This window comes from Gavia stellata, chromosome 10 (assembly GCF_030936135.1).
Source record: "Gavia stellata isolate bGavSte3 chromosome 10, bGavSte3.hap2, whole genome shotgun sequence".
NCBI classification, from domain to species: domain Eukaryota; kingdom Metazoa; phylum Chordata; class Aves; order Gaviiformes; family Gaviidae; genus Gavia; species Gavia stellata.
In genome coordinates, this window is record NC_082603.1 from 8,452,126 (window position 1) to 8,475,436 (window position 23,311).

The 23,311-nt window shown below is 66.4% G+C and overlaps 4 protein-coding genes across 4 annotated transcripts; 1 reads left to right on the forward strand and 3 right to left on the reverse strand.

Moving 5' to 3' along the window:
- Positions 1-196: 196 nt before the first annotated feature.
- On the reverse strand, positions 197-3,726 carry LOC132317620 (myomegalin-like). The gene is made up of 6 exons (XM_059822157.1): positions 3,514-3,726; positions 2,979-3,055; positions 2,068-2,191; positions 1,899-1,992; positions 1,201-1,235; positions 197-253 (listed from the first exon to the last, which is right to left on the reverse strand). Exons 1-6 carry the CDS (start codon positions 3,652-3,654, stop codon positions 197-199), a joined length of 528 nt encoding a protein of 175 aa, XP_059678140.1. The 5' UTR covers positions 3,655-3,726.
- Positions 3,727-11,758: 8,032 nt separating this feature from the next.
- PHGDH (phosphoglycerate dehydrogenase) lies at positions 11,759-15,355 on the forward strand. Its single transcript, XM_059822008.1, has 12 exons — positions 11,759-11,896; positions 12,162-12,313; positions 12,497-12,562; positions 12,644-12,698; positions 12,787-12,885; positions 12,989-13,121; positions 13,212-13,360; positions 13,573-13,725; positions 13,854-13,986; positions 14,328-14,455; positions 14,658-14,886; positions 15,177-15,355. The coding sequence occupies exons 1-12, from the start codon at positions 11,759-11,761 to the stop codon at positions 15,329-15,331; spliced, it is 1,590 nt and encodes a 529-aa protein (XP_059677991.1). The 3' UTR covers positions 15,332-15,355.
- Positions 15,356-16,242: 887 nt separating this feature from the next.
- HMGCS2 (3-hydroxy-3-methylglutaryl-CoA synthase 2) lies at positions 16,243-19,530 on the reverse strand. The gene is made up of 9 exons (XM_059822003.1): positions 19,418-19,530; positions 18,723-19,162; positions 18,341-18,466; positions 17,872-18,036; positions 17,632-17,800; positions 17,376-17,546; positions 16,660-16,766; positions 16,430-16,555; positions 16,243-16,349 (listed from the first exon to the last, which is right to left on the reverse strand). Exons 1-9 carry the CDS (start codon positions 19,528-19,530, stop codon positions 16,243-16,245), a joined length of 1,524 nt encoding a protein of 507 aa, XP_059677986.1.
- A 1,214-nt stretch (positions 19,531-20,744) lies between these two features.
- REG4 (regenerating family member 4) lies at positions 20,745-23,058 on the reverse strand (the record flags this gene model as incomplete). Its single annotated transcript, XM_059822158.1, is given in 7 exon segments — positions 20,745-20,818; positions 20,982-21,087; positions 21,167-21,304; positions 21,384-21,481; positions 21,600-21,687; positions 22,438-22,531; positions 22,970-23,058. Coding segments are annotated over 7 exon segments (687 nt in total), but the record flags the coding sequence as incomplete, so codon positions are not given.
- Positions 23,059-23,311: the final 253 nt, after the last annotated feature.

Genomic DNA, 23,311 nt, shown 5'->3' on the forward strand with positions numbered 1-23,311 from the left:
CCCCCGCTGCCTCCCCCTCTTCGCCGCCCCCCTCTCCTAACAGCTCCGCCCCCCCACGATGCTGCCCCCTCTCTCCTCACTGCCCCCCTTCTCCCGGGGCTGCCCCTCACCCCGGGCTGCCCCCCTGCCCCCGCTGTTCCGCCTCCCCCCGCCGCCACCGAGGATGCTCCTGCCACGGCGGCGCCCGGCTTGTGGCTCAGATTTCAATATGGCGGCGACAGCCAGCCGCACGCATGCGCGGTGGCCGCGGCGCCTGCCGGGATTTGCAGTCGCCACGTCCGGAAGTTGCGCATGCGCAGTGGCTGCCCGCAGCCCGCCCCCCGGCACACGTGGGGCACAGCGCAGCGGCGGGGACAGCGACGGCGGCAGTGACCGGGACAGCGACAGCCACAGCGACAACGACGGTTCAGGGCCAGTGCCGGGGACCCAGTCGCAATGCCAGTGCCCAGCCCCAACGTCAGCCCCTCCCCAGTGCCAGTGTCTAGCCCAGTCCCAGGTCCCCACCCCAGTGCCAGCGCCATGTCCCAGCCCCAATGCCAGCCCCAGTGCCAGCCCCAATGCCAGCCCCAGCCGGCAGCGCCACGGGGGCATGTCCCCACAGCACAAGGCCACCAGCACCCATGCACCAGAACCTGCGTGGCGCCCCGTGCCACCCAGTGGGCACACACTGGGGTACCCCCGCGGGACCACCACGCACTGCTGGCCTATGGCTGCTGGGGACAGCGCTGTGCCACCAAGACGCAGCATGGCCAGAGCCGTGTGGCTGCCAGGGACTTGCTGCTCTGATCCCTCGCAGCCCCAAAATCCCACCCGGCACCGTGCCGGGCTGCTGGGGGTGTTTTAAGACCCGGGATTTAAATGGCAGGCCGGCGCAGGAGGCACCGACACCCGCAGGATTGCGCAGGCTGGTGGCCTCTCCCCCACACCACACACCCAGTCCTCCCATCCCCTCTGCCACCCCCAGCACCGCAGCACAGATGTGCAAATGCCTGACGCTGCCAGGCTGGACATGGCACAGCCCAGGCCACAGCCCCAGTAGGGCAGAATCACAGAATCACACAGAATCACTACGGTTGGAAAAGACCTGTAAGATCATCAAGCCCAACCATCAACCCAACACCCCCATGCCCACTAAACCATGTCCCGAAGTGCCACGTCCATACGTTCCTCGAACACCTCCAGTGAGGGTGACTCCACCACCTCCCCGGGCAGCCTCTTCCAACGCTTCACCACTCTCTCAGAAATTTTTCCTAATATCCAGCCTAAACCTCCCCTGGTGCAACCTGAGGCCATTTCCTCTTGTTCTGTCGCTAGTCACTTGGGAGAAGAGACCAGCACCCCCTTCTCTGCAACCCCCTTTCAGGTAATTGTAGAGAGTGATGAGGTCTCCCCTCAGCCTCCTCTTCTCCAGACTGAACAACCCCAGTTCTCTCAGGATGCCAGCTGCTAGCCAAGCCCTGGGCAGGTGCGCTCCTCCCTGGGGTGCCGGGCTGAGGTCCCCCTGCGCCTGCACACCCACCTGCACCCCCATGGCCGGGGGCTCCGCCAGGCACTGCTGCAGTTCGCGCTTCTCGGCCGACAGCGTCTCCACAAGCTGTTTGCTAGCGGCCAGCTCTTGGGTCAGCTCTTGGATCCTCCTGCAAGGGAGGTAAGGGTGGGGGACGTTCAGCATGGTCCTCTCTGCCACAAACCGTCTCTCTCCCCTAGGAGTGACTCCTCTATCCCCCTGGATGCCTGCAGCTCTCTGGCCCTGCACAGCAGCAGCTGCTTGTGGTCCCCAAGGACCAGCACAGGGCACAGGCTGGCAGCACAGAGGGGACGGGTCCTGGGCACCCACCTCTGGGCCATGGTGCTGCAGCCGTCATCACTCCTGTCCTCCTCCTTCATCCTTGCAGCTTCCTTCAGCTTCCCTGCCAGCTCCCGGCACCGCTCCGCCTCGGCTCTGGCCAGCGCCGTAGCCTGCTCGGCCTCACTCCGTGCCAGCCTGGCCTCCTGTGTGGCAGCAGGGTGAGCCCCCAGGCACTGGCTCCCAGCCCCACCCCGGGCCCCCACCGCCCCCAGGCTCACCTCCTGCAGGAGCTGGATCTTGTTCTCCAGGAGCTCGTAGACATGCTCCGACTCCCGCTGCCGCTCCTCATACTGCTGCCGGAGTGCTGCCTGGCTGCGGGTTGTCTGGTTCTCCGCAGCCACCCTGCCAGGCACAGCATGGCATGGCACGGCACGGCACAGTATGGCACAGCACAGTATGGCACGGCATGGTATCTTGCAACATGACATGGCATGGCACTGCCCAGTATGGCACAGCACGCTATGGCATGGCATGGCACATGACATGGCATAGCATGGCACAGTATGGCACAGCATGGCATGGCTCGGCAGGGTGCAGCATAGCCTGGCACAGCATGGCCTCCCTTTGCAAAAGCCCCCCCCTCGCAAACTGGCTGGGTGAGCCGTGCCACCCTGGGTGCCCCCAGCCCAGCTCCCCCCATGCCTGCTTCTGCAGGACCCCTGGGCAAGGCCTACTGTAACCTCCCAGCGCTGCCGTCCCGGGGACACGGCTCCTCCGGCAGCACCAGCTCATGCTCAGGCTCTGAACCACCAAAGCAGTCCCTGCATGTTCTCGAAACCAGGGTCTCCCTGGCTGCCATGCCCCCGGCCCCCCGCCCGGCAGTGCCCGGCTGCAGGACACCCGTGCCACAGCCCCGGGCATGGCGCTGCCCTCCCCCGCTAAACAGGTGCTGCCCTTTATTTTTGGCTGGCGCCGGGGCTGTAAGAGGACCCCCCCGTGTGCCCGGCCCCACGGCAAACCCTCCAGCCCCACTGCAAACCCCTCCAGCCCCACTGCAAACCCCTCCGCTGCCTGCTGCAGGCAGGGGGCAGGCAGACAACCCCTGTCCCCCATGCCCACGCAAGCAGCGCAGACGCTGCGTGGGTGCCGCGTCCGCCCGGGGCTGAAGAGCTTGGCCAGCCCCTCTCACCATGTGTTGTCCAGGGCTTGTTGCTTCTCCTGCAGCTCCCGCTTCAGGCTCTCCACCTCCACCTTCAGCTCAATGTTCTGCGGGGTGGGAGGCAGGTGGGTAGGATGCCCCCATGCTTGCCCGGACCCCCCAGCACCGCTGCCCACGGGAACGCATCAGAGGTGGCATGGGGGTCCCCCACACCACAGCAGGGCTTCAGGTGCTCCCGGCACCGAGCGGCACAGGTGGTTATTTTAGCCCACTGGTGCTGGGACAGGGTGTACCCGCTCCATCTCTCTGCACCCAAACCGGCACCGCCACCCACCCCAGGCACCCCACCAGGCTGGGGACACCCTCCCCGTCCCTCTCCCCACTCCGGTCAAAGGTAGCAAGGGGCAAACTCCCACACAGAGGCTCCCCCAGCCCCAGTGCCATGCCTGATGCCCTCCCCAGCGTCCCCACCAGTTGCACTCCCCCGGCCCCATCTCCTCCCAGCAAAGGGGGGGGCATTGGGAGGGAAACCCCGGTCGGGCTCCCGTCCCCCATGGGTGCTCACCCGCCGGTAGACATCGTCCCGGCTGCCCTCGCCCTTCTGCTGGACGCGCTCCTCCAGAAAGTAGATGCGCAGCTTGAGGCTGAAATTCTCCTTCTTGAGGTCGTTGAGGTGCTGGGAGAGCGTGCGGTACCCGTTAGCCATGGCCGGTGCTCCATGGGGGGGGCATCCCGGCACCCCTCACATGGCGCCACCGGGGACACGGCGCAGGGTCCCTGCCCGCAGCTCCCACCACCTTCCCCGCTGCGGCCTCTTTCCTTTTTTTTTTTTCGCCTCCCGGAGCTATTTGAGGAATCGCCGGAGCGGGATGGCAGGGACGGGCGGGTGGTGAAACCCGAGCCCCGGCGGCCCCTGCGCGCCTGAGCCAGGAGGGTGGTGAGGGGGAGCGCGGCACCCGGGGGGGCCGAGCCCCCCAAGCCCTGTCCCACTGCCGCCTGCCCTGCATCCCCCTTCACCCTCTGCACCCCACTGGTGCAGCCAGGGGATCCGGCATGTATCCTGCAAGCACCCAGTGGTGCTGGGGGGGGTCCTGGTGGTGCCATGGGGGGGAGGTCCCGGCACCCCGTGGTCTCACCTGCTCGAAGTCCCGCATGGTCTGCGTCTGGGTGAGGGGACCCATCTCCAGGTCCCGGAGAAGACACGTCTGCACCAAGGGGCCAGGCTGGGGCTGAGTACCCGGGGGGTCATGGGACCCCCCCGGCTCAGCCAGCGTGGGGTCCTCGTCGCCCTTACCCCATGGCCCGTCTTGGGAATCTGGGAGGGAGCGAGGGTGAGTGGCACTCAGACAAGCAAAGCGGTTGCTCCATATACCGCCTGCCCCCGAGATGTCACCGGCGGGGACACCGGGATGCCTCAGGCTCTGGCTGTTCCTTGGGCCGATGCACGCTGCCACGGTGCTGAGCACCAGTGCCATCACCCTCGGCAGGGCACAGAATTGGGGCGTGCAGGGTACAGGGAGGTTCTTGGGGTGTCTTACCCGCCATGCAGCTGGCTCCGGGGAGCACGGCCGGCCCGTCGCCACTGCAGGGGTCCCTGCAGAGAGGAGCACATGGCCGTGTCATGCACGGCATTGGGGGTCCAGCCCCCAGGGCTCCCCACACACCACCCAGCTGCTGTGTCAGAGGGCTCAGGGAGGGCTGTGGGGGATTTTACCAAAGCCTCTGCATGGCTGGGGAGGGGGGTGGCGGGGTGCGCTCCCGACACCATCATGCAAAAGCCTGCCCAGGGTGGGGGGTGAACTCCAGGAAAGGAAAAACCCCTGTATATCGCGGGGGGAGGGTGTGCATGGGGGGGTGCACCCCTGTGCGTGAGTGCACAGGGGCACACGGGCGTCTGTGCACACGTGGGGTGCCCCTGTGTGTTCCGGCAGCCAGGAGGCATCTGCTCTAAGTGCAAAGGCACGAGGCCCCGGGGGCTGTGCAGACGGTGGTGCCCCCTTAGGAGCACTTTAGCCCCATTAGCAGCTCTGGTAGGGCCACCTGAGCCCCCTCAGCAGCCCCCCGCGGCCCCGGGGAGAGGGTCGGGGTGCTGGCAGCGAGCAGGGGCTGCCTAAGGCAGGGCTGGCCCCCGGTCGCTCTCCGAGGGGCCCCCTGCCTCCGTGCTATCACAGCTCACCAGCTCCCCACCGCAGCCACAATCAGGTTTATTTTCAGCAGAGAAGCATGAGTCATTTCATGATTTAAAAGAAAAAAAAAAACAACCCACAAATAAAAAAAAAAAAACCAGATTATTTTCCTTAAAAAAAAAATCAGAGTATTTATTTTCTAATCCCAGCGTGACAGCTTTTTGGTGGGGTCCCGCGAGCAGGGCAGTGGGCACTCGCCCCCAGCGCCATGATGGGCACAGTGCCCTGCCCACGCGCATGATGGTGAGCCCCACGGGCAGGGCAGGGCATGCAGGTCCCTACAGCACAGGCCATGGCATGCAGGTCCCTACAGCACAGGCCATGGCAGGGGCCCTGGGACGGTGCCCTCTGAGCTGGGGACACCATGCCGGCACCTCATGGACAGGGGGACACAGCACTGCCAGCCTGAGAGGGAGCATGGGGAGGCAGCCGCGGGGTGTCACAGCCCCGGCACCAACAACCCACCACGAGGGGAAACTGAGGCATGATGGCTTTAAACACACCAGCACTGGCCAGGCGTGGCCCTGCGCCCTGCCAGGCACCATAACCAGCACAATACCCAGAGGCATAGTACCCAGAGGCACGATACCTAGAGGCACGATACCCAGAGTCACAGTACATGGAGGTGCAGTATCCAGAGGTGCAGTACCCAGAGGCACGGTACCCAGAGGCATGATATCCAAGGAGGCACAACACCCAGAAGTACAATACCCAAAGGCGTGGCACCCAAGGAGGCCCGATACCCAGAGGCACAATATCCAAGAGGCATAATCTCTGGAGGCATGACACCCCAGGAGGACTGATACCCAGGAGGCATGATACACAGCGGTGTGATACCCAGAGGCCAAACATCCGAGGAGCCACGATACCCAGATGCAAGATGCACGAGGGTGCACAATACTCAAGGAAGCACAGTACCCAGCGGCACAATATCCCAAGGCATGGTATCCCAGGAGGCAAAATACCCAAAGAGGAACAACACCCAGTGACATGACATCCAAGGAGGCATGACACCCAGAAGCATAATACCCGGAGACACAACAACCAAGGAGGCATGACAGCCAAACGCCTGATACCGGAGGAGGCGCAATACCCAGGGGCACAATACCCACGGAGACACAGTACGATACCCAAAAAGGTGCAATACCAGAGGAAGCACAACACCCAAGTAGATGCAACGCCCGGAGGGATGATACCCAGAGAGAACAGTGGCCAACCCCCATGGCTCCAGTGCCATAGGGGCTCCTCGGAGCCACCCGGAGGCAGAGCCAGCCCAGCACCGTGGCTGGCCATGGACTCTGGGGTGAACGAGCAGAGCACCCCCTTTCCTGCAGCCTGGCTGCAGGGCCAGCACCCCCCAACACCAGGACTGGGAGCCCCATGCCGGGCCACGGGGAGGCTGGGCCAGTGGGAGTCCCGGGCTCTGCCACGGTCGGCTTGGCTGGACGGGGGCTCCCCCCTCCCTGTCCGTGTACCCAACACTGGGAATTTGTTCACTGCTAAGGGGAGGCCGCTGCGGTGCTGCTGGGGCTGCGGGAGGACAAGAGCCCTTTCATGCCGGCCATGCCACCCCGGGGCGCAGAGCAGAGCTGCCAGCACAGTGTGGAGCCAGAGCGGGGCACAGCCCCAGGGCCCCCCACCCGCCGGGCAGCACTTTCCACCCCGATGTACCTTCAAGCCCTGGCATGAGGGGTGCCACGCGGCCCTGACTCAGAGCACCCGCTGACTCACAGCATCTCCATGGCATCACACCAGGGCCACCGCGGCTGCTTGCCGGCACCGGCACTCCAGGGTGCCACGCAGGAGAGGGGAGAGCGCAAGGGTGGCTGCCAGGGCCACAGCACGTGGGCTGCGTGAAGGTGGCCACTGCCCCACAGGAGAGCATCCCCAAAGCACCCAGCACCGCTCAGTGCACCGACGGAAACTTACCTCCTCCTGCTGCTGGATTACCTCCCGTAAACAGACAGATGGACAGAGGGATGGACGGAGTGATGAACGGCAGCCCCCAGCCCTGTGCTCAGCCACAGCAGCTCCAGGTGCCAGTGACTGTCTCCAGGCTGGCAGAGGGGCCGTGGCAAGGGCCAGGCAAGGCCAGGGCGAGCGTGGCAGCTCAGTGCCGGGGCCGGGTTGCCGACCGTGGCACAGCCCAGCTCCCTGCTGACTCGTCGGCACAAATGTTTCAGGCAGGGGCTGAGTGCCGTCACAGGGGAGGTGAAGCCAGGGACAGCCAGCCACGACCACGGAGGCCGCCTGTGCGCCTGGGCGTGTGTGCACAGCACACGGCACACGGAACGACCGCCTGCCTGCACACAGGGCACGGCAACAAGGCCTCCATTGAGCGTGGCAGGATGGGGGAAGCAGGGGGCCAGCATTACCCACACTCCTGGCGAGGACGGCTCCCGGCGCTGCACCGCACGCGTGGCAGCCGGCACGGCTCCTGGGGCCCGGCAGCCCTGGCCAGGTGCCGGGATAAACGGTTTGGCCGGCGGCTCAGGCTAGAATTGGGGATCGGCAGAGCCAGGGGAAGAGCGGGGAGGATGCAAAGGGAGCTGGGGAGATGGGGCAAGCCAACCTCTCCACGCCAGCACCCCAAACCACAGCCCTTCCCGCAGGGCCACCCTTGGCCCAGCGCCTCCCAGCAAACCCCATCTGCCTGGCGCCCCAAGGAGAGCCCAGTGCTGGTGCCGGTGCCAGCCCAGCCCCGCAGGACCCTACAGCCTCTGCCCTCTTACTTGGCACAGCACATGCTGCCCTGGCACCCCCGGGTCCTCACGGCACAGGGCAGCGAACACCCGTGTGCCCCCAGTGCTGGAAAAGGGGGGCCCTTCCCTTCCCGCACGCCGGCAGCTCCCCCAAACCCCTTGCCTGCATGCTCCGCAGCGCTCCCAGGCTTACCCCGTGCAGGGCCTGGCGAGCTACAGCCCAGCTGGAAGTGGGGTGTCCCACAGCCCCGCTGGCAGCCCCAACCTGCGGGACACCCAGCAGCAGGCAGGGGATACCCACGGCCCAAGGGGGATGGGGTTGGTGACAGGCAGTGGCCGGCCCCACACAGCCCCGAGGGAGCACACCCGCATCCCGGCTGCATCCCGGCCACACCGATGCCGGTTGGTACCCGGGCCTCAACCTGCCGCGGCATCACCACAGCCCAGCGTGGGCACACGCAGCCCCCACGGGCGTCCCGGGCACACGCAACCCCCACGCGTGCCCAGGGCACACGTGCATCCCGACCCGCATCACCCACGGACACACGCACCTACGGATGACACACGCACGCACGGACACGCTCCTCACCTCCGCCGCGGAGCTCGCATACTGCCCCGGGCCGGGCACCGGCGCACCGTGCCGGGCTCCACCGGGCCGGGCACCGGCGGTACCGGGCGGCACCGGGCCGAGCCGGCTCGTCTCCGCAGGCGCTGCCGGGCCGCCCCAGCGTGCGCCGGGGAGGCGGCTCTGCGGCACCGGCCGGCTCCGCCCGCCGCTGCATCCCCTCCTCCTCCTCCTCCTTCTCCTCCTCCTCCTTCTCCTCCTCTTCATCCTCCTCCTCCTCCTCCTCCTCCTCCTCCTCCTTCTCCTCCTCCTTCTCCTCCTCCTCCTCCTCGCCTCCATCCTTCATCCATCCCTGCTTCCCTCCATCCTTCCGTCCTTCCCTCCATCCTTCCTTTCTCGCTCCATCCCTCCCTCCATCCCCTCCCTCCTCCCTCCCTTTGCCCCCCTCGCTCCCTCTCTCCATCCCTCCCGTCTCCCCAGTACCCCCGCCCAGCAGTCAGCCTGCCCCGACTGACACAGCCACCCCTGCCCCAACCCTCCACTGCCCCCAGTCCCTCTGGGCTGAACCCCAATCCTTCCCCACCCTGCAGTCCCCCAGGCACCATCCCTGATCCCTCCCTGACCTCCCAATCCTTCCCCCAATTTCCCAGTCACCCCAAAAGACCCCCATTTAGCCAACATCCCCCATGGCACTCCCAACCATCCATCCTGACACCCCAGTTACCCCCAGTCCTCCTCATCATCCCCTACCACCCGGGTCTTCCTTGGATGCCTCCATCCCAACCTGACATCCCAATCCCCCTTGTCACCCCCAGAGCCCCATGAGGCCCCTGGGGTACCCTCCCAGCCCCACAACACCTTCACTTGCTTTCTAATCTTCCGTGACTTCCCAGCCCTTCACTGGCACACCTCTGTCACCCTCAATCCCCCTTGACCCCACCATCACCCCAACCCCCCTTTAACACCCACCTAACACCCCCAGTCTCCCTCACCCTCCCCTCTCCTTTGCCACCCCCTATCCCGACCCTAATAACCCCAGTTCCCTTTGACCCCCCTAATTCTTTTCCCTGCTTGATACCCCAGTCCCAGTGCTGCCCCTGCCCTCTCCCTTAGTCCCATCCCCTCTGCAGGGACCACCCCCCAACACTCTCCTCCACCCTGCACCCATGGCCCCTTGGCCAACCCTCCCCTGTGGCCCCCCCCACCTGCCACCAAGCAAAGCCCATCCAGGACCCTGGTGTTAATGGGGTCAGCAGGGGGTTTCCATGTCCCCATAACCCCCAGATTTCATCCCAGTGGTTCATCGGCCACCACAGCCCATGTCCCCTGGGCACCCATCCCCCTGGCCCTGCCAGCTTTGGGGTCCCCGCCAGCCTGAGGGGCCCTTCCTCGGGACACAGGCAGGGACCAGATTCAAGTCTCTCCAGCTGGCTCCCCTGGAGGGCCAGGAGCGGGGGGACATGCCTGCTGGCACCGCCACCCTGCCAGCACCCCATGGATCCCAGCAGGCCCCCCGCGAGGGACAGGGTGTCGGGGTGCTGGGGTGCCGCGGGGCTGTGCCTCCAGCACCGCTCCCCAGGAGAGGGCACCAGCCGGCCGGGAAAAGCCAGCAAATATGACTCGGTGGTGGTGGCTTGGCCACGCGTGGCCTCCGCACAAGCGGGACACAGGTGCCGCGTGGGAGAGGGGCCACGGAGATGTACGGAGGTATTGGGCAAACCCAGGCGGTGCCGGCACGGGGAGTGGGGCACCAAGACGCCGGGTCGGCAGGCTCGGTGAGCAAGGTCTTAATGGTTAACGGAGGCCAGGGCTGGCGGTGGGGCTGTGCCAAGGGCCAGCGGGGCTCCCTGCGGGGCCGTGTCCCAGCCACGTATGTCCCACAGCGTGGGTGCCCCCAGCCCACGCCTCGTGGGAGGCTGTGGAGAGAGAGCACTGGCCTTGCCTCCGGGGGCCAAGGGCCCATTTTGGGACCCCACTGCAGATTTCCCCAGCCGCTACCCTTGACCCTGTCTTTTGCTCTGTGTCGGCTGCCTCGGACTTTCTCCCCTCTGGCGTCATGGTTGTTCCCTGGCTGTGGCTGCGGTGTACGTAGCACCAGGGTTTAGGCAGTGCCAGGGTGTGCATAGCACCGGGGTGTACGCAGTGCCGGGGTGTATGTAGCACTGGGCTCTCACACCTCAGCAGAGCTGTTCCATCACTTGGGCTCTGTTGGGTTTAACAGCCTCTGGAGCCACCCCAGGTCTCACACCGGGCAGTTTGGTCCAGCGCTGTTGCTTGGGGCACACACAGCCCCGGGGAAGGGCTCAGTCCCATCAGGACCCGGCCTGGGAGCGCCGTGTCCTTGCTGCTCACCCGAAGTGCATGGGAAGTGGTGGGCAAGGAAGGGCCAGATCCTGGCTCCCCCCTGGACATGCCCCAGGGTCTGTCTGGTCCAGCTGCGCTGTGAGTTTTTGTCCCCATGAGCAAGGGGATGTTCTCCATCCCTTGCCATCCCTTATGCTGGGTTGTGCCTGGCCCCATGGGGTCCCCACGCCGTCCCCTCTTGAGGGCCAGCACTTTCCCCCACGAGGTCACTGGACACAGCCATGTGGCTCTTGCCCCACGGAGGGCGTTTGCTGGGTGGCTCCCGTGCACCCCACGTCATTGGGAGACAGTGGCCAGGGCTGGCCCCATGCCCCTAGCCCCTTATCGGGGGCATTGCTCAACAGCGGGCGCAATGCCGGGGGTGGGCAGGGGCCATGGCACTGCCTCACCTCTGGGCTGTGGGGCCTGGGGAACCCCCATTCCTGGGCGAGATGGGGGGATGTGGCTGGGCTTGCCATGGGCTGGGGCCCAGGCTGCTCCTCTGCCAGCAGCACCCTCAGCTTTGCAGGGAGCCACCCACGCCACTGTAGCTGCCACCACTGTTCCCCTCCTGCCTCGCTGTGCTGTGATTTGTGGGGCAGGGAAACTGAGGCACGGCCGCGGTGCGCAGGGGTGGGGACACGCCGCCCCCCGCTCCCCTCGGCTTCGTGGCTCCCCGGCCCGGGGGCAGTGGCGTCCTGCCGGGGCACCCCCTTGCTCTGGGGCTGCTGGGGGGCCCACCACAGCCCTGGCCCCGCTCCCCTCCGCCTCCTCCCTCCCTCCGGGGGCGGGGGGGGGGGGGCCCGGCCGGGCTGGGGCGGGGAGGGGAAGGGAAGGAGGTGGGATTATGGAGACGGGACCCAATGAGCCCGAAAAACGTGCCCCTCTCGCAGCCCTTTTAGCGCGGCGGGCGGGCGACAGCAGCCTCCCGGCGGCGTGCGGAGAGAGCCGGCACCCCCGCCCCGTCCCGTCCCGTCCCGTCCCGTCCCGTCCCGTCCCGTCCCGCCGCCCGCCATGGCGCTGGGGAAGCTGCAGAAGGTGCTGATCAGCGACAGCCTGGACCCCTGCTGCCGGGAGATCCTGCAGGCCGGCGGCCTCCGGGTGCAGGAGAAGCCCGGCCTGAGCAAGGAGGAGCTGCTGCGGGAGATCCGGGTGAGCGCGGCGCGGCCGGGCTGCACCCCCGGGGGGGGGGGGCCTGGGGGGGCGCAGCTGCCGTCCGGCTCTCCCGGGTGGCAGCGGACCCCCCTCGCCCAGCGGGGCCGGTCCCCGCCTCCCGTCTGATGCAAGAGCCCGGCCGGTTTCGCACGGCGGATCCCAGCCCCCGGCAGCGGCTGTCCCCAAGCCGCCACCCCCCCGGGACCACCCTGGGACCGCCAGTCCCGGCCGCGGTCCCACCTGCGATGCCTGTCCCCCCCAGGACTGCGATGGGCTCATCGTCCGCTCGGCCACCAAAGTCACGGCCGACGTGCTGGAGGCGGCGGAGAGGCTGCAGGTCGTGGGCAGAGCGGGCACCGGCGTGGACAACGTCGACGTGGAGGCGGCCACGAGGAAGGGTGTCCTGGTCATGAAGTAAGGGCAGGAGCATGGGGACATCCCTGCCTGTGCTCCTGGAGAGACAGGGGAGGCTTCAGCAGGGTGCCCTCCCCACCCATGGCACTCCATGGCACCACCCTGCGGGTCTCCATCCTCGCGGGGTGCATACCTCCATCAGCCCGGGGGTGACACACCAGTGACACCACTCTCCATTCCCAGCACACCCACTGGGAACAGCCTCAGTGCCGCTGAGCTCACCTGCGGGATGATCCTCTGCTTGGCCAGGTGAGCGTGGGGCAGGATGGGGGGACGGGCGTGTGCCCCCCAGCCTCCTGCCTCCACACTGACCACAGCCTCCCCTTTCAGGCAGATCCCGCAGGCAGCTGCCTCCATGAAGGAGGGCAAGTGGGACCGTAAGAAGGTAGGAGGCAGGCACAGCACCCTGGGCAGGATGGGGTGGCGGGTGGCCATGTGGGGTGCGCTCGCTCACTCTCCGCTTTACACCCCAGTACATGGGCATGGAGCTGAACGGGAAGACGCTGGGTGTGCTGGGGCTCGGGCGCATCGGCAGGGAGGTGGCCACCCGCATGCAGGCTTTTGGCATGAAGGTAAGGAGCTGGGGCAGGGAGGAGTGATGGGGAGCATGGACCCCCCCAGCCTGGCCGTGAGCAATGCGCCAGGCTGCAGGAGCAAGCGGCCACTCTGCTTCAGACCATAGGCTATGACCCCATTATCACCCCCGAAGCCTCAGCCACCTTTGGCGTAGAGCAGCTGCCACTGGAGCAGATCTGGCCCCGCTGCGACTTCATCACAGTGCACACGCCGCTGCTGCCCTCCACCATGGGTACGGGGCGGGCACAAGCGCAGGGGGGTTTGGGGGGAGCTGGGGCAGCCCCCATTGCTCACAGCCCTCCCTCCCACCCTCCCTCCTCAGGGCTCCTGAACGACAGCACCTTCGCCAAGTGCCGCCGCGGTGTGCAGGTGGTGAACTGTGCCCGTGGCGGCATCGTGGATGAGGGCGCACTGCTGCGGGCGCTGAGGTCGGGGCAGTGTGGCGGGGCTGCCCTTGATGTTTTCACACAGGTGAGTCAGGCCGCAGGGACCCCCTGAGCTTGGCTTCGGCTCAGCAACACCTTAACTCTGCCCAAGCTGGGCCAGGGCAGCCTGGCAAACCCCATGGAGCCAGGGACAGCCTTCCCCAGCTCCCCTCCTTGCAAGGGAAGATGGTGTAAATGCCCGCCCAGGCTCCCAGGTGAGTGCCAGGGGCTGATGGTGGAATGGGACTGTGTCGGCAGGAGCCTCCAAAGGACCGTGACCTGGTGAACCACCCCAATGTCATCTGCTGCCCACACCTGGGCGCCAGCACGCGGGAGGCGCAGAGCCGCTGCGGCAAGGAGATCGCCATGCAGATCGTGGACATGGCCACCGGGAAGGGGCTGGCTGGCGTAGTGAGTCCCTCCACTGGGCACCTGACCTCTGTGCCTCAGTTTCCCTGTCTGTAAAGTGTGGGTGCATTGGGAGTGACCCTGTGTGCTCGCTAGCAGGTTCCCATTGTGCGTCCTGCTCTTCCTCGCAGGTCAACGGGCAGGCTCTCAGCAAGGCTTTCGCACCCCAGACCAAGCCCTGGATTGCCCTGGCCAGGGCCCTGGGCACAGTGCTGCGCACGGTGGGCAAGCAAGCGCAGGGCAGCGTGCAGGTCTGCACCCTAGGTGAGCAGGGCAGGCTGCACCCCATGCCCGGGCACAGGGACCCCAATGGGTGCGTGGGGACCCACTGGGCTGGGCAGATGGGAGGAGGGATGGGTGTGCGGCCAGGTGGAGGGATGGATGTGAGGGTGGTTGGATGTTGGGATGGGAGGATGGTGGGAGGACAGGGTTGTGGGGGTACAGATGGGTATATGGATGGGTGCATGGATGGGAGGGAGGATGCAAGTAGGGATGGGTGTATGGATGGGTGGATGGAAGGACCAGCCCCAGGCTGGCTGCTTCGGCATGGGGTTGATCTCTCTGCTGCCGGCCCATCCACCCCCTGCCTCCTCCCTGCACCCCAGGGACACCCCTGCAGGAGGCCGGGAGCTACCTGACGCCCTCCGTGGCCGCGGGCATGCTGGCTGGAGGGGTACAGAAGGAGGTGACCCTCGTGAACGCCCTGCTGCTGGCCCAGGAGGCTGGGCTGAAGGTGCGTGGACACCCGGGGCTCCACACGTCGGCCTGGTGCACCCAGACCCTGTCCTTCCCTGCCAAGCAGCACGAGCCGGGGTCACCCCGTGGGGCTGCTAATGCACCTCTCAGGCTGGGGGGGCATCACTCTGAGGACATCCCTTCCCTGTGACCTGCCATGTGCAGGACCTGGGTGCTGAGTGGCCACATCTCTCCGGCAGGTCACGACCACCCACAGCAACGTGGCCACTGAGCCCGACGGCAGCACCGGCTTGCTGCAGGTGGCCCTGCAGGGCACCCCGCACCGGGCAACGGGGACGGTGCAGGGCAGCACCCCGGTGCTGCGGGAGCTCAATGGGGCCACCTTCAAGCAGCCGGCTCCGCTGGCAGGCCCCACCCTCATCTACAGAGCCAAAGCCTCTGAGCCCAGCGTGCTGCCCACACTTGCCGGTGAGCTCCCTGTGTCACCCCCGAGCATGGGGGACAGCCTGGGGGGACCCCACATCCGCCCCAGAGCTGAGCTCCAGCTGCAGCAGTGAGGGGGCAGGCGTTGCATGGAGAGACAGGGATGGGGGGGCTTGGGCAGAGGGTTGGGGTTTGGAGTAAAGGACTTGGGTTGGGGGAAAGAAATGGCATCGTGGACCTTCTGAGGGGTTTTGGGGTGGGCAAAGCCCTGCTACCTGCCAAGTGCTGGGGCAGTGGGGCAGCCTGCATCCCCTAACCCCTCTCCTCCTCTCCAGGGCTGCTGGGGAAGGCAGGGGTCCAGCTCCAGTCCTACCACAGCTCCAGCACGGTGGCAGGGGAGCAGTGGAGCATCGTGGCGCTCTCGGCCCCCCTGTCCGACCTTGGCGAGCTGAAGCCACGCGTCACGGAGGTCTTCCAGCTCCACCTGTAGCCCCCGACAGCCAGCAAGGACTCTCCCCACAGCCACAGCACCTGGACCCCCCCGCAGCCAGGGGAGCATCGCACCTGGCCGCCCCCAGCCCCCACGCTGGGCTTGGGGTGGCCCCGTGCTCAATAAAAAGTCCAGGAGGAGAGGGCGTGTGATGCCTTTTCTGTGCGGTGCCTTGTCCCTGACCCCAAAGCTCCTGCAGCTCTGTCCCTTCTGCCCCCTCCGGCCCCGCTGCTGTTTGCTCAAGGGTGCAAAGGTCTCCATGGCTGCTGCAGCCCTGCTGAGGTCCTGTCCGGCCATGGTCCCGTGCCGGGGCATGGCCCAGAGAGCAGGCAGCACTCCAAGGGGGGCTGAGCCCTCCCAGGAGCCCCCACGTCACCTGCCTCTTCCTTCCCCCCGGGTTTTCCCATGGGGATGTTTCCGTTTGCCAGCATCATGGGGAAAATGGCACCTTACCACCCCAAAACTGGAGACTGGGGAGCTGGGGTTTACTTTGCTCCCCCAAAATGTTGTGGCATGCTCCCATCCTGGGGAAATGGGGGGTACTGAGGCACGTGTCCAATGGGGCAGGTGGCTGCATCAGGTGCCATGGGATAAATCCTGTAAGGGATCGCGATCCAGCCCCGTGGTGGTTGAGGGAAGGGCCCTGGGGTGGGAGGGGACCACTCGTGACCAGGAGCCAGAGCCGGGCTGCTGCCCCCTCTCATCGGTGTGTTTATTCCCCCATGCTGCCTGGGTGTTTGCAGAAAACGCCACCGTCTCCACCAGCTCCAGGGCCCGAGGCGCCGCCAGCTGCTTCCCGGCCATCCAAGGTGAGGTTTCCCTGGGAGGCCAGCCCTGGATTTGGGGGTGAGCAGGAATGCCAGTGGGGAGGACAGCATCCCCCTCCCTGGGGCTCACTGCTCCGGTCCCCCCTAGATGGGCTTCCTGGTGTATTCCCGGCGGTACTTGGCATCTACCCGCGTCAGGTACCAGGTGCCGGGGAAGAGATCCGCCTGGGAGCCGTGGGGAGCATGGTCGGCTGTGGGGAGAGGGTGGTGATGCTCAACGGGGCTGTGGGGCACCAGCAGAGAGGTGTCGCATCCCCCCAGCCCCACTCACCCAAGTGATGGGTCTCCTCCCGCTGCTTCATGATCTCGGCGAAGTCCTGTGGGGCCACACGCTTGCGGGCGTCCAGGCGAGCCGGCAGGTCAGCCAGGCTGGAGACCAGCTTATCCAGGGGTGAACCTGGTGGCGGGGACCCCTCAGGTGAGACGGCACTGCCAGCGGCCCTGGCCCCACAGCCCCACGCCACCCTCCCCTCCCCAGCCCCCCTCTCCTGTGGGGCTCACCTGGGGATGCATCCTGCGAGACGCGGAGGGAGAACATGCTGGCGGCCAGCCCTGAGCCATAGGAGAAGGCGCCGATCCGGGAGCCGGCCAGGTCCCGTGCCGAGGATCTGCAGGGAGGGGTTAGCACGGTTAGAGGGGATTGGGGGCTGGCGGGGGGATGCAGGGCTGTGCGAGCGGCGTAAGGGGTTGCCTCTTGCCCCCTTCACAGGCAGGGGTGTCCTGGGACTTGGGGCCGGATTAAATGGCAACTCATGGCCTCATTGCCAAGGGTGGGTGGCCCCAGAGCAAGGGGGTGCCTGCGGCGGGGGCTGGGGGCCAGGGAGCATGCGGGCTGCCCAAGGAGGGGCAGTGGGATGAGGCTTTTGTGTCCCCCCTGGTGCCTGGCTGTTCCCACGGCTCCTTTGTCACTGCTGGTGGCAGGGGACAGCCACTCTCCCGGGTGTGACAAGGGGGTTTTCATCCTCCCGGCGCCAACAGAAGGGCTTTATGCGCCAGCCCAGCTCCAGCGAACTGGGATGAAAAGGCTGGCTGGGAGGCAGCGCAGGGTGGGAGGTGAACATGCCAGGGGTTATGTGCAATGAAAGCATCGGGTCTCTGCTGCGGTGGAGAGGGGTGAGTGCTGGCACCTGCTCCCTGAGCAAGCCAGGCCAGGGACTGCCCTCCTGGAAATGAACTCCCCCCCACCGCCCCCCAAGCCAGCTTTTGGGGGAACTTACTGTGCCAGGAGGGAGGCCAAGCAGCCGTACATGGATGGCGTGTACATGTTGCCGTTGCGGGAGGAGAGGAGCAGGGAGGGCTTGGTCTTCTGGTTGAAGATCTCCTGGCTGGCCACCTGGAACGCCTTCTCCACCTCCTTGCTGGTGTAGGTGTCCTCCAGCTTCACACCGCTGCCCAGAGAGAGGCCAGCTTGAACCCCGCACAGGCACATCCCCGGCTGGGCTGGGGGACGGGCGACACGGCGCGTGGACGCACCGGAAGGGCTGCAGCCCCTTGTAGAGGCCGGCGGCCGTGTCGGGGTTGGGGGCGGCCAGGAAGTCGTTCAGCAGCAGCCGCCCCACCGACTTCTGCACCAGCTTGCAGAAGGGCGTGTGGAAGATGATGAACTTGAAGTCATCAAGGGTGAAGGGCCGCTGGATGCCAGCTGGAAGGCAATATGGGGGCTGTCAGCATCCAGCGGGATGGCGTAGGCACCCCAGGGGTGCCGCCACTTACCCTGCTGCCACTGGCTCTCTGCCTTCCGGCGGTACACGGCGTAGCAGCGGTCCAGCGCCCGCAGGTAGCACTGGATAGAGAGCTGCCCATCCACCACCGGGTACTCAGAGGCCAGGTCTGGCTTGTAGAAGTCGTAGGCATGCTCCATGTGGGTTCCCCGCAGGCCTGGGGGCACAGGGAGAGCCGGCTCTCAGGGAGTGCCGGGGGGTCCCAGACGGATGGCAAGCAACCACGGGCGCTGCCTGCCACGCCAGCCCCGGCACCCACCAGCCTCCCTGGGTCACTCTGAGGTGCCCACAGGGATGTGGCAGGCCAGGATCCTGGTGTACCCAGCTCCAGGCAGCCACCAGGGCTGGCAGAGACGGTGCTGCCAGAGCTGAGCAGCTCCGTCTGGGGCTGGGACATGGATGTACGGTCCCCAGGGATGGCACCCATCAGCTCATCGCCCCTGGGGTCTTGCAGCACTGACCTCTCTCCAGCACCAGCGGGGCGTTGGGTCCCACCAGCATGGCGATGGCACCGGCACCTCCCGTGGGCCGTGCGTTCCCCGTGGCATAGACGGCAATGTCCCCACACACCACCACGGCATAGCGACCTGGGGGAGGACAGGGGGGCCGATGGGGCCGTCAGTGGGTAGAAGCCTCCATCCTGCAGCCCCCGCACATCCCCGGAGGGCCAAGGCAAGTGAGAAAGGGGGGCAATGGAGAGCCTGAGGGGCAGCAGCTCCCTTTGAGGCTTGCTGGAGCATCTTTGCTTTTCAGGCCACCCCCTGCCTCCTTCCCCCATCCCACAGCACCCACCCCATGTCCAGCCCCCCCCATCCCCACCGCACGATCCCGGCCTGCACCCACCGTCCCAGGCGCTGGACTCCACCCATGCAGCCGCGTTGAAGAGCGAGGCTGTGCCTCCGTAGCAGGCATTGGTGGTGTCGATGCCCTCCACGTCAGTGTTGCCTGAGTCACGGAACAGCTGCATGAGGACGGTCTTGACGGCCTTGGACTTGTCGATGACGGTCTCGGTGCCCACCTCCAGGCGGCCGATGGCGTCCCAGGAGAGGCGCCCGCGCTCCACCAGCCGCTGCACCACCGTCAGACACAGGGAGTTGATGTCCTCATGGGCGGCACAGAAGCCCATCTGCTGCTGACCCAAGCCCCGCGTGTACTTTCCAGCCTCCACGCCGTCATACCGCTCCAGCTCCTCCTGCTCCACGTACTGGGCGGGGAAGTACACCTCCAGTGCCAGGATGCCCACGTCCTTGGGCCAGGCACCCGTCCCAGCAGCGCTGGAGAGGCTGCAGGGCAGAGGGAGAGGCGATGGTCCTGTGGCAGCCCCAAGCCTTGGGGACAGGCAATGGCCCCAAGGAGATGCCTCCAGCGAGCACCCCAGGCCGTGAGCACCCCAAATCCCTGCTGGTTCCCTGTGCCCGGTGCTGCTGCAGGGAGGAGGGAGAGCATCCCCTTCCCCAGGAAGGTTTAAGAGCGTTGCCAGCTCCCCAACCCCCACCCCGGTTATGCCTCCACCCCACCCGATCCGCGTGCGTGCTCACCATGCCCTCTGCATGGCCATGGGGTGCTGGGACCTGTGGGGTGCCTGCTCTGGCCCCGGCGGTGCCCGCCTCGCCCCCCAGCAGCGTGCGGCACGGCCGACCAAGCGCAGCATCTTCGCCCCAGCCGCTGCACAAACAGAGGGACAGATGGCAGGACAGACAGACAGACAGCGGGATGGGCCTCGCGTGGTGCTTTTATAAACTCTGCAGGCGGCACGGCACAGCCCTCCCGGCCCTTATCAGTGCGCCGGACCCCAGCGCTCAAAGGTCACCAAGCGCTGGCCAACGCGACAGGGACAGCGGAGCAGGTGCTGGCTTTGGAGGGGGGGACTTGCAAGACATCTCTGTCTTGTGCCCCAACGCCTGGGGAAGTGCTGGGTTGGAGCCACGGCTGAGCAGCAGGACAGGCTCTCACGCAGCCCCGGCTTCCTGTGCCGTGGGGTGGCGGAGGCTCTGGTGCCTGTGGCTTGCCGGCACGGCTGTGGTCACGGCGTGGTGTGCGAGGCGCTGTGTGGCCTCCCTGACTGCCCCTGCGGTCCTGGGGAAGGAGCAGAGGGCGGCTGGGGGTTTGGTGCTGGCACCATCCGTGCTGCCCAGGATGCGGTCCACCTCCGTCACACGCTGCGGCTCTGGGAGGGGGGCAAACCCATGAGCTGGGTGGGGGCAGAGCCATCTTCAAAACAGCAAAGCAAACAGCCACGTGATGCCTGTGGCAACACTGCGGTGACACAAGAAGGGACCTTTGGTCCCGGCACTGCTGTCAACACAGCCACAGTGCAGCATCGCAGCCCCCGGCCCCCTGTGAAGCCATTTGCACCGGGGGGGCACCCATCCCCATGCCTGCGCACCCATGACAGCTCCGATCCCCACCCACATCTGTGCCCCAGCTCTCCTCCATACCTGCACTCTGGGGACACTTCTGTCCCCCCCACCTGCACCCCAGGGACATCCCGTACCCCCACCCCTTCTGTGTAGCATGAGAGGGCTGGGGGTGAGCAAACACAAGCACCGAGCCGGGAAAGCTGCTGGACCTGCAGCTCCCAGGGACTCACCCCCAAATGACTCCACCGGCACCAGCAGTACTAAAGCCCCCAGCAGCCGGGAAGCTCGGGGAGCCACGGCAGCGCCTGCTGCTCCCTCACCCAGACACCCGCGGGTGGACGTTACCAGGGCTTTGCACCAGCACCAAACTCACACAGCCCTTGCATGCTTGTTTTTTTATAGATGTATTTTTAGGAGTTGGGGAGGGAGGAGCAGAGGTGGCAAGGAAGGAGCATCGCCAGTGCGTGGTCCTCCATGGGGTGCCCCACGGGCTTGGGGGCCGTGCTCACTGTGAAGGCGTGAACTTGCAGATGTAGTGATGCTGCTGGGTGCAGTTGGCGCTGGACCACACGGTGAAGCCTGCCGGAGAGACGGGCCGGGGGTCAGCGGGGGCCACAGTGAGGACAGAGGCACCAGCTCTGCCCGATGCAGCCCCCCGGCGGGGACTGGCCCTGGAGGAGGAGGGGTAGGGATGCCAGCCTAGACCGAGTGCTGGAGGTGGACGTGGGGTCCGGGCACTCACCGCTGAGGTGGGTCAGCATGCCGCAGGTCCCCCCGTGGGCACCGTTCCCAGCCAGCCCACTGGTGACGCTGTACTTGTCCCCACTCGCCCACTGCCAGGCCCGGCTCTTTGCAGGGAGAAGGGGTCAGAGGCATGGCCCCGCTGCCCCCCAGCCCCCTGCCACCCCCCGCCGTCCCCCACCTCACCTCGTGCCTGTAGCGGAGGCCGAGCCAGACGGGCTGCACGCGCTGGTAGTAGGAGATGACCCTCTGCAGGGTGGCTGCCTCCCGGGGCTCCTCCACCCAGGCCAGGTGGGCACCGGCGTGGCTAGCCTGGCACTGCCTCTGCAGGGAGAGCCATCAGTGCCGGGCACTCCTGGGAGATGGGGGATCCCCGGCCATGTGTGCACCCCAGCGGGCTTACCTCAGCCTCGTCCCAGCTCTGGAGCTGACTGAAGTACCTGAAGCAGCTGAGCTTGTAGTAAGACCAGCCCTCCGGGCAGTAGTCTATGTACCGGGCGCCTGTGGAGGGAGAGCCGTGGGGAGGGATGGGGGACAGTTGGCATCGCTGGCTGGAGGCGAGCACGGCTCCCTCCCAGCCCTGCTCTGAAAGCTGCTGCCCCCAAGTCGTGGGACTCACCGGCCGGCTGCAGGAGCCCCACGCAGCCCAGCAGCAGGAGGGCAAATCTGACCACTGCCGCCATCGTCCTCGCTCCTGGACGCATCTCCTGCAAGAGCTTGGGGGGTCACATCAAGGTCCCTCGGGGCCAGGGGATGCAGCCTGCACCCGGAGGGTGCAAACCCGCTCTGCTATGGACTGAATCTGGCCCCTTGCAGCCAGCTGGAGGAGATGGCAGCCCTGGGGTCTGTGCCTCCCTTGCCTCTCCCTGGCACAGGTCACTGCCTCATGCCCGCACCCCATCCCACAGGCACGGCTCGGGGTCCCCAGCCCACACTGGCAGTGGGGTGTGCCGGCCCCACCAGTCCCAGCCTTGGCGGGAGGCAGCTGGGTGAGCCAGGCTGCTCTGTGGGGACATGGGGAGAGTGCTGCCACGGGCACAGGTGGGGGGACCCCAGCCCTGCCCTGGCATCGGGCAGCAGCAGCTATGGCACAGAGCCGGGGCTGGTAGGGTTGCAGGGACTACGTGCACAGCATCGTTTTCACCCCCCAAGCTCCTAGCACTGGCAGACCCAGGCTGGGGAGGCAAATCGGCCACATCAGCGCAGTTCCCCTTTATCTGGGCTAATCCCCGGGCACCGGCGCTGATTTGCAGACTCAGCTCATCTTCCCCTCAAAGAAGCAGCGACAAAAGTCAATGCGGGGCTGCAAATTGCATCGTTGCTGCCTGCCCCATCCAGCAAGGGCAGCACTCAGCTCCCCTGGGAGCTGCTGGGGCTGGGACCAGCTCCTGCTCGCCCACAAGCCACCTCAGAGCATCCTGAAGCTGCGGCTGCCCCACAAGGGTCCCCTTCCTCACCTGCTGTCAGGAGATCAGGAGGACTAACGGCTTCTCGTGGGTCGCTGGGAGAGGCGAGGGGCTGCCCTTTATAGCCCAGTGCTCACCAGCACCACTGTTTGCCCAGCTCAGGTGATTCCCACCACAAAAATCTCACTGCTGACTCCCCTCCATCCCCACCCCGCTTTGCTGGAAAGCCGCCCAGATCTCCGCTCTGTTTACATTCAACGTTTGTCCAGAAAAGGCAGGAAGAACCTCTCCTATTTGGTCAATAACCCCCCTGCAATTAGCGTTAGTTACTAACGCAAATACAGATACAACCTCGCAGCAGAAAGCAGCCTGGCAGCGGGCAGGGATGCCTGCTGGCCCAGGCCTGGCTGGCCCAGGGGCTGGCGGGGATGAGCCCCAGGGGAAGCTGCCCTCACCCCGGCCGGAGCATCCCTGCGGTGACCAGCCGGGCCGTGGGTACCACCCACCGGCATCGCCCGCGTCCCCAGCCGAGGGATGGCACGTGGCCAGGCCCCACACCCTGCCCACCCCTGCCATGCGTCACCCACACACCGCCCTTGTTTGAACTGCCTGGGGATGTTTGTCAGCAGGATGCAGGACACAGGGATGTGGGAACAGCCTGCGGCCGGGGGCTGGCGGGCACCATCAGAGAGCGGTGGGGGTGCCCGGCCCCCACGCCCGGCGGTGACGAAGGGCTTCGCCAGTTCGCATCCCTCCAGGAGGAAGGGGCAGGTCCTGCAGCAGCAGCCCCCCACTGCCCACGCAGGGAACCCGCAGCCCTGGCGAAGCTGCTGCTGGCATGGAGCTGCAGAGGGGGGCTTCCCCAGACACCAGCAGCCAGAGCCCTTTGGCACAGTCGGGCACAGCCTTCTCCACCATGGTCCTC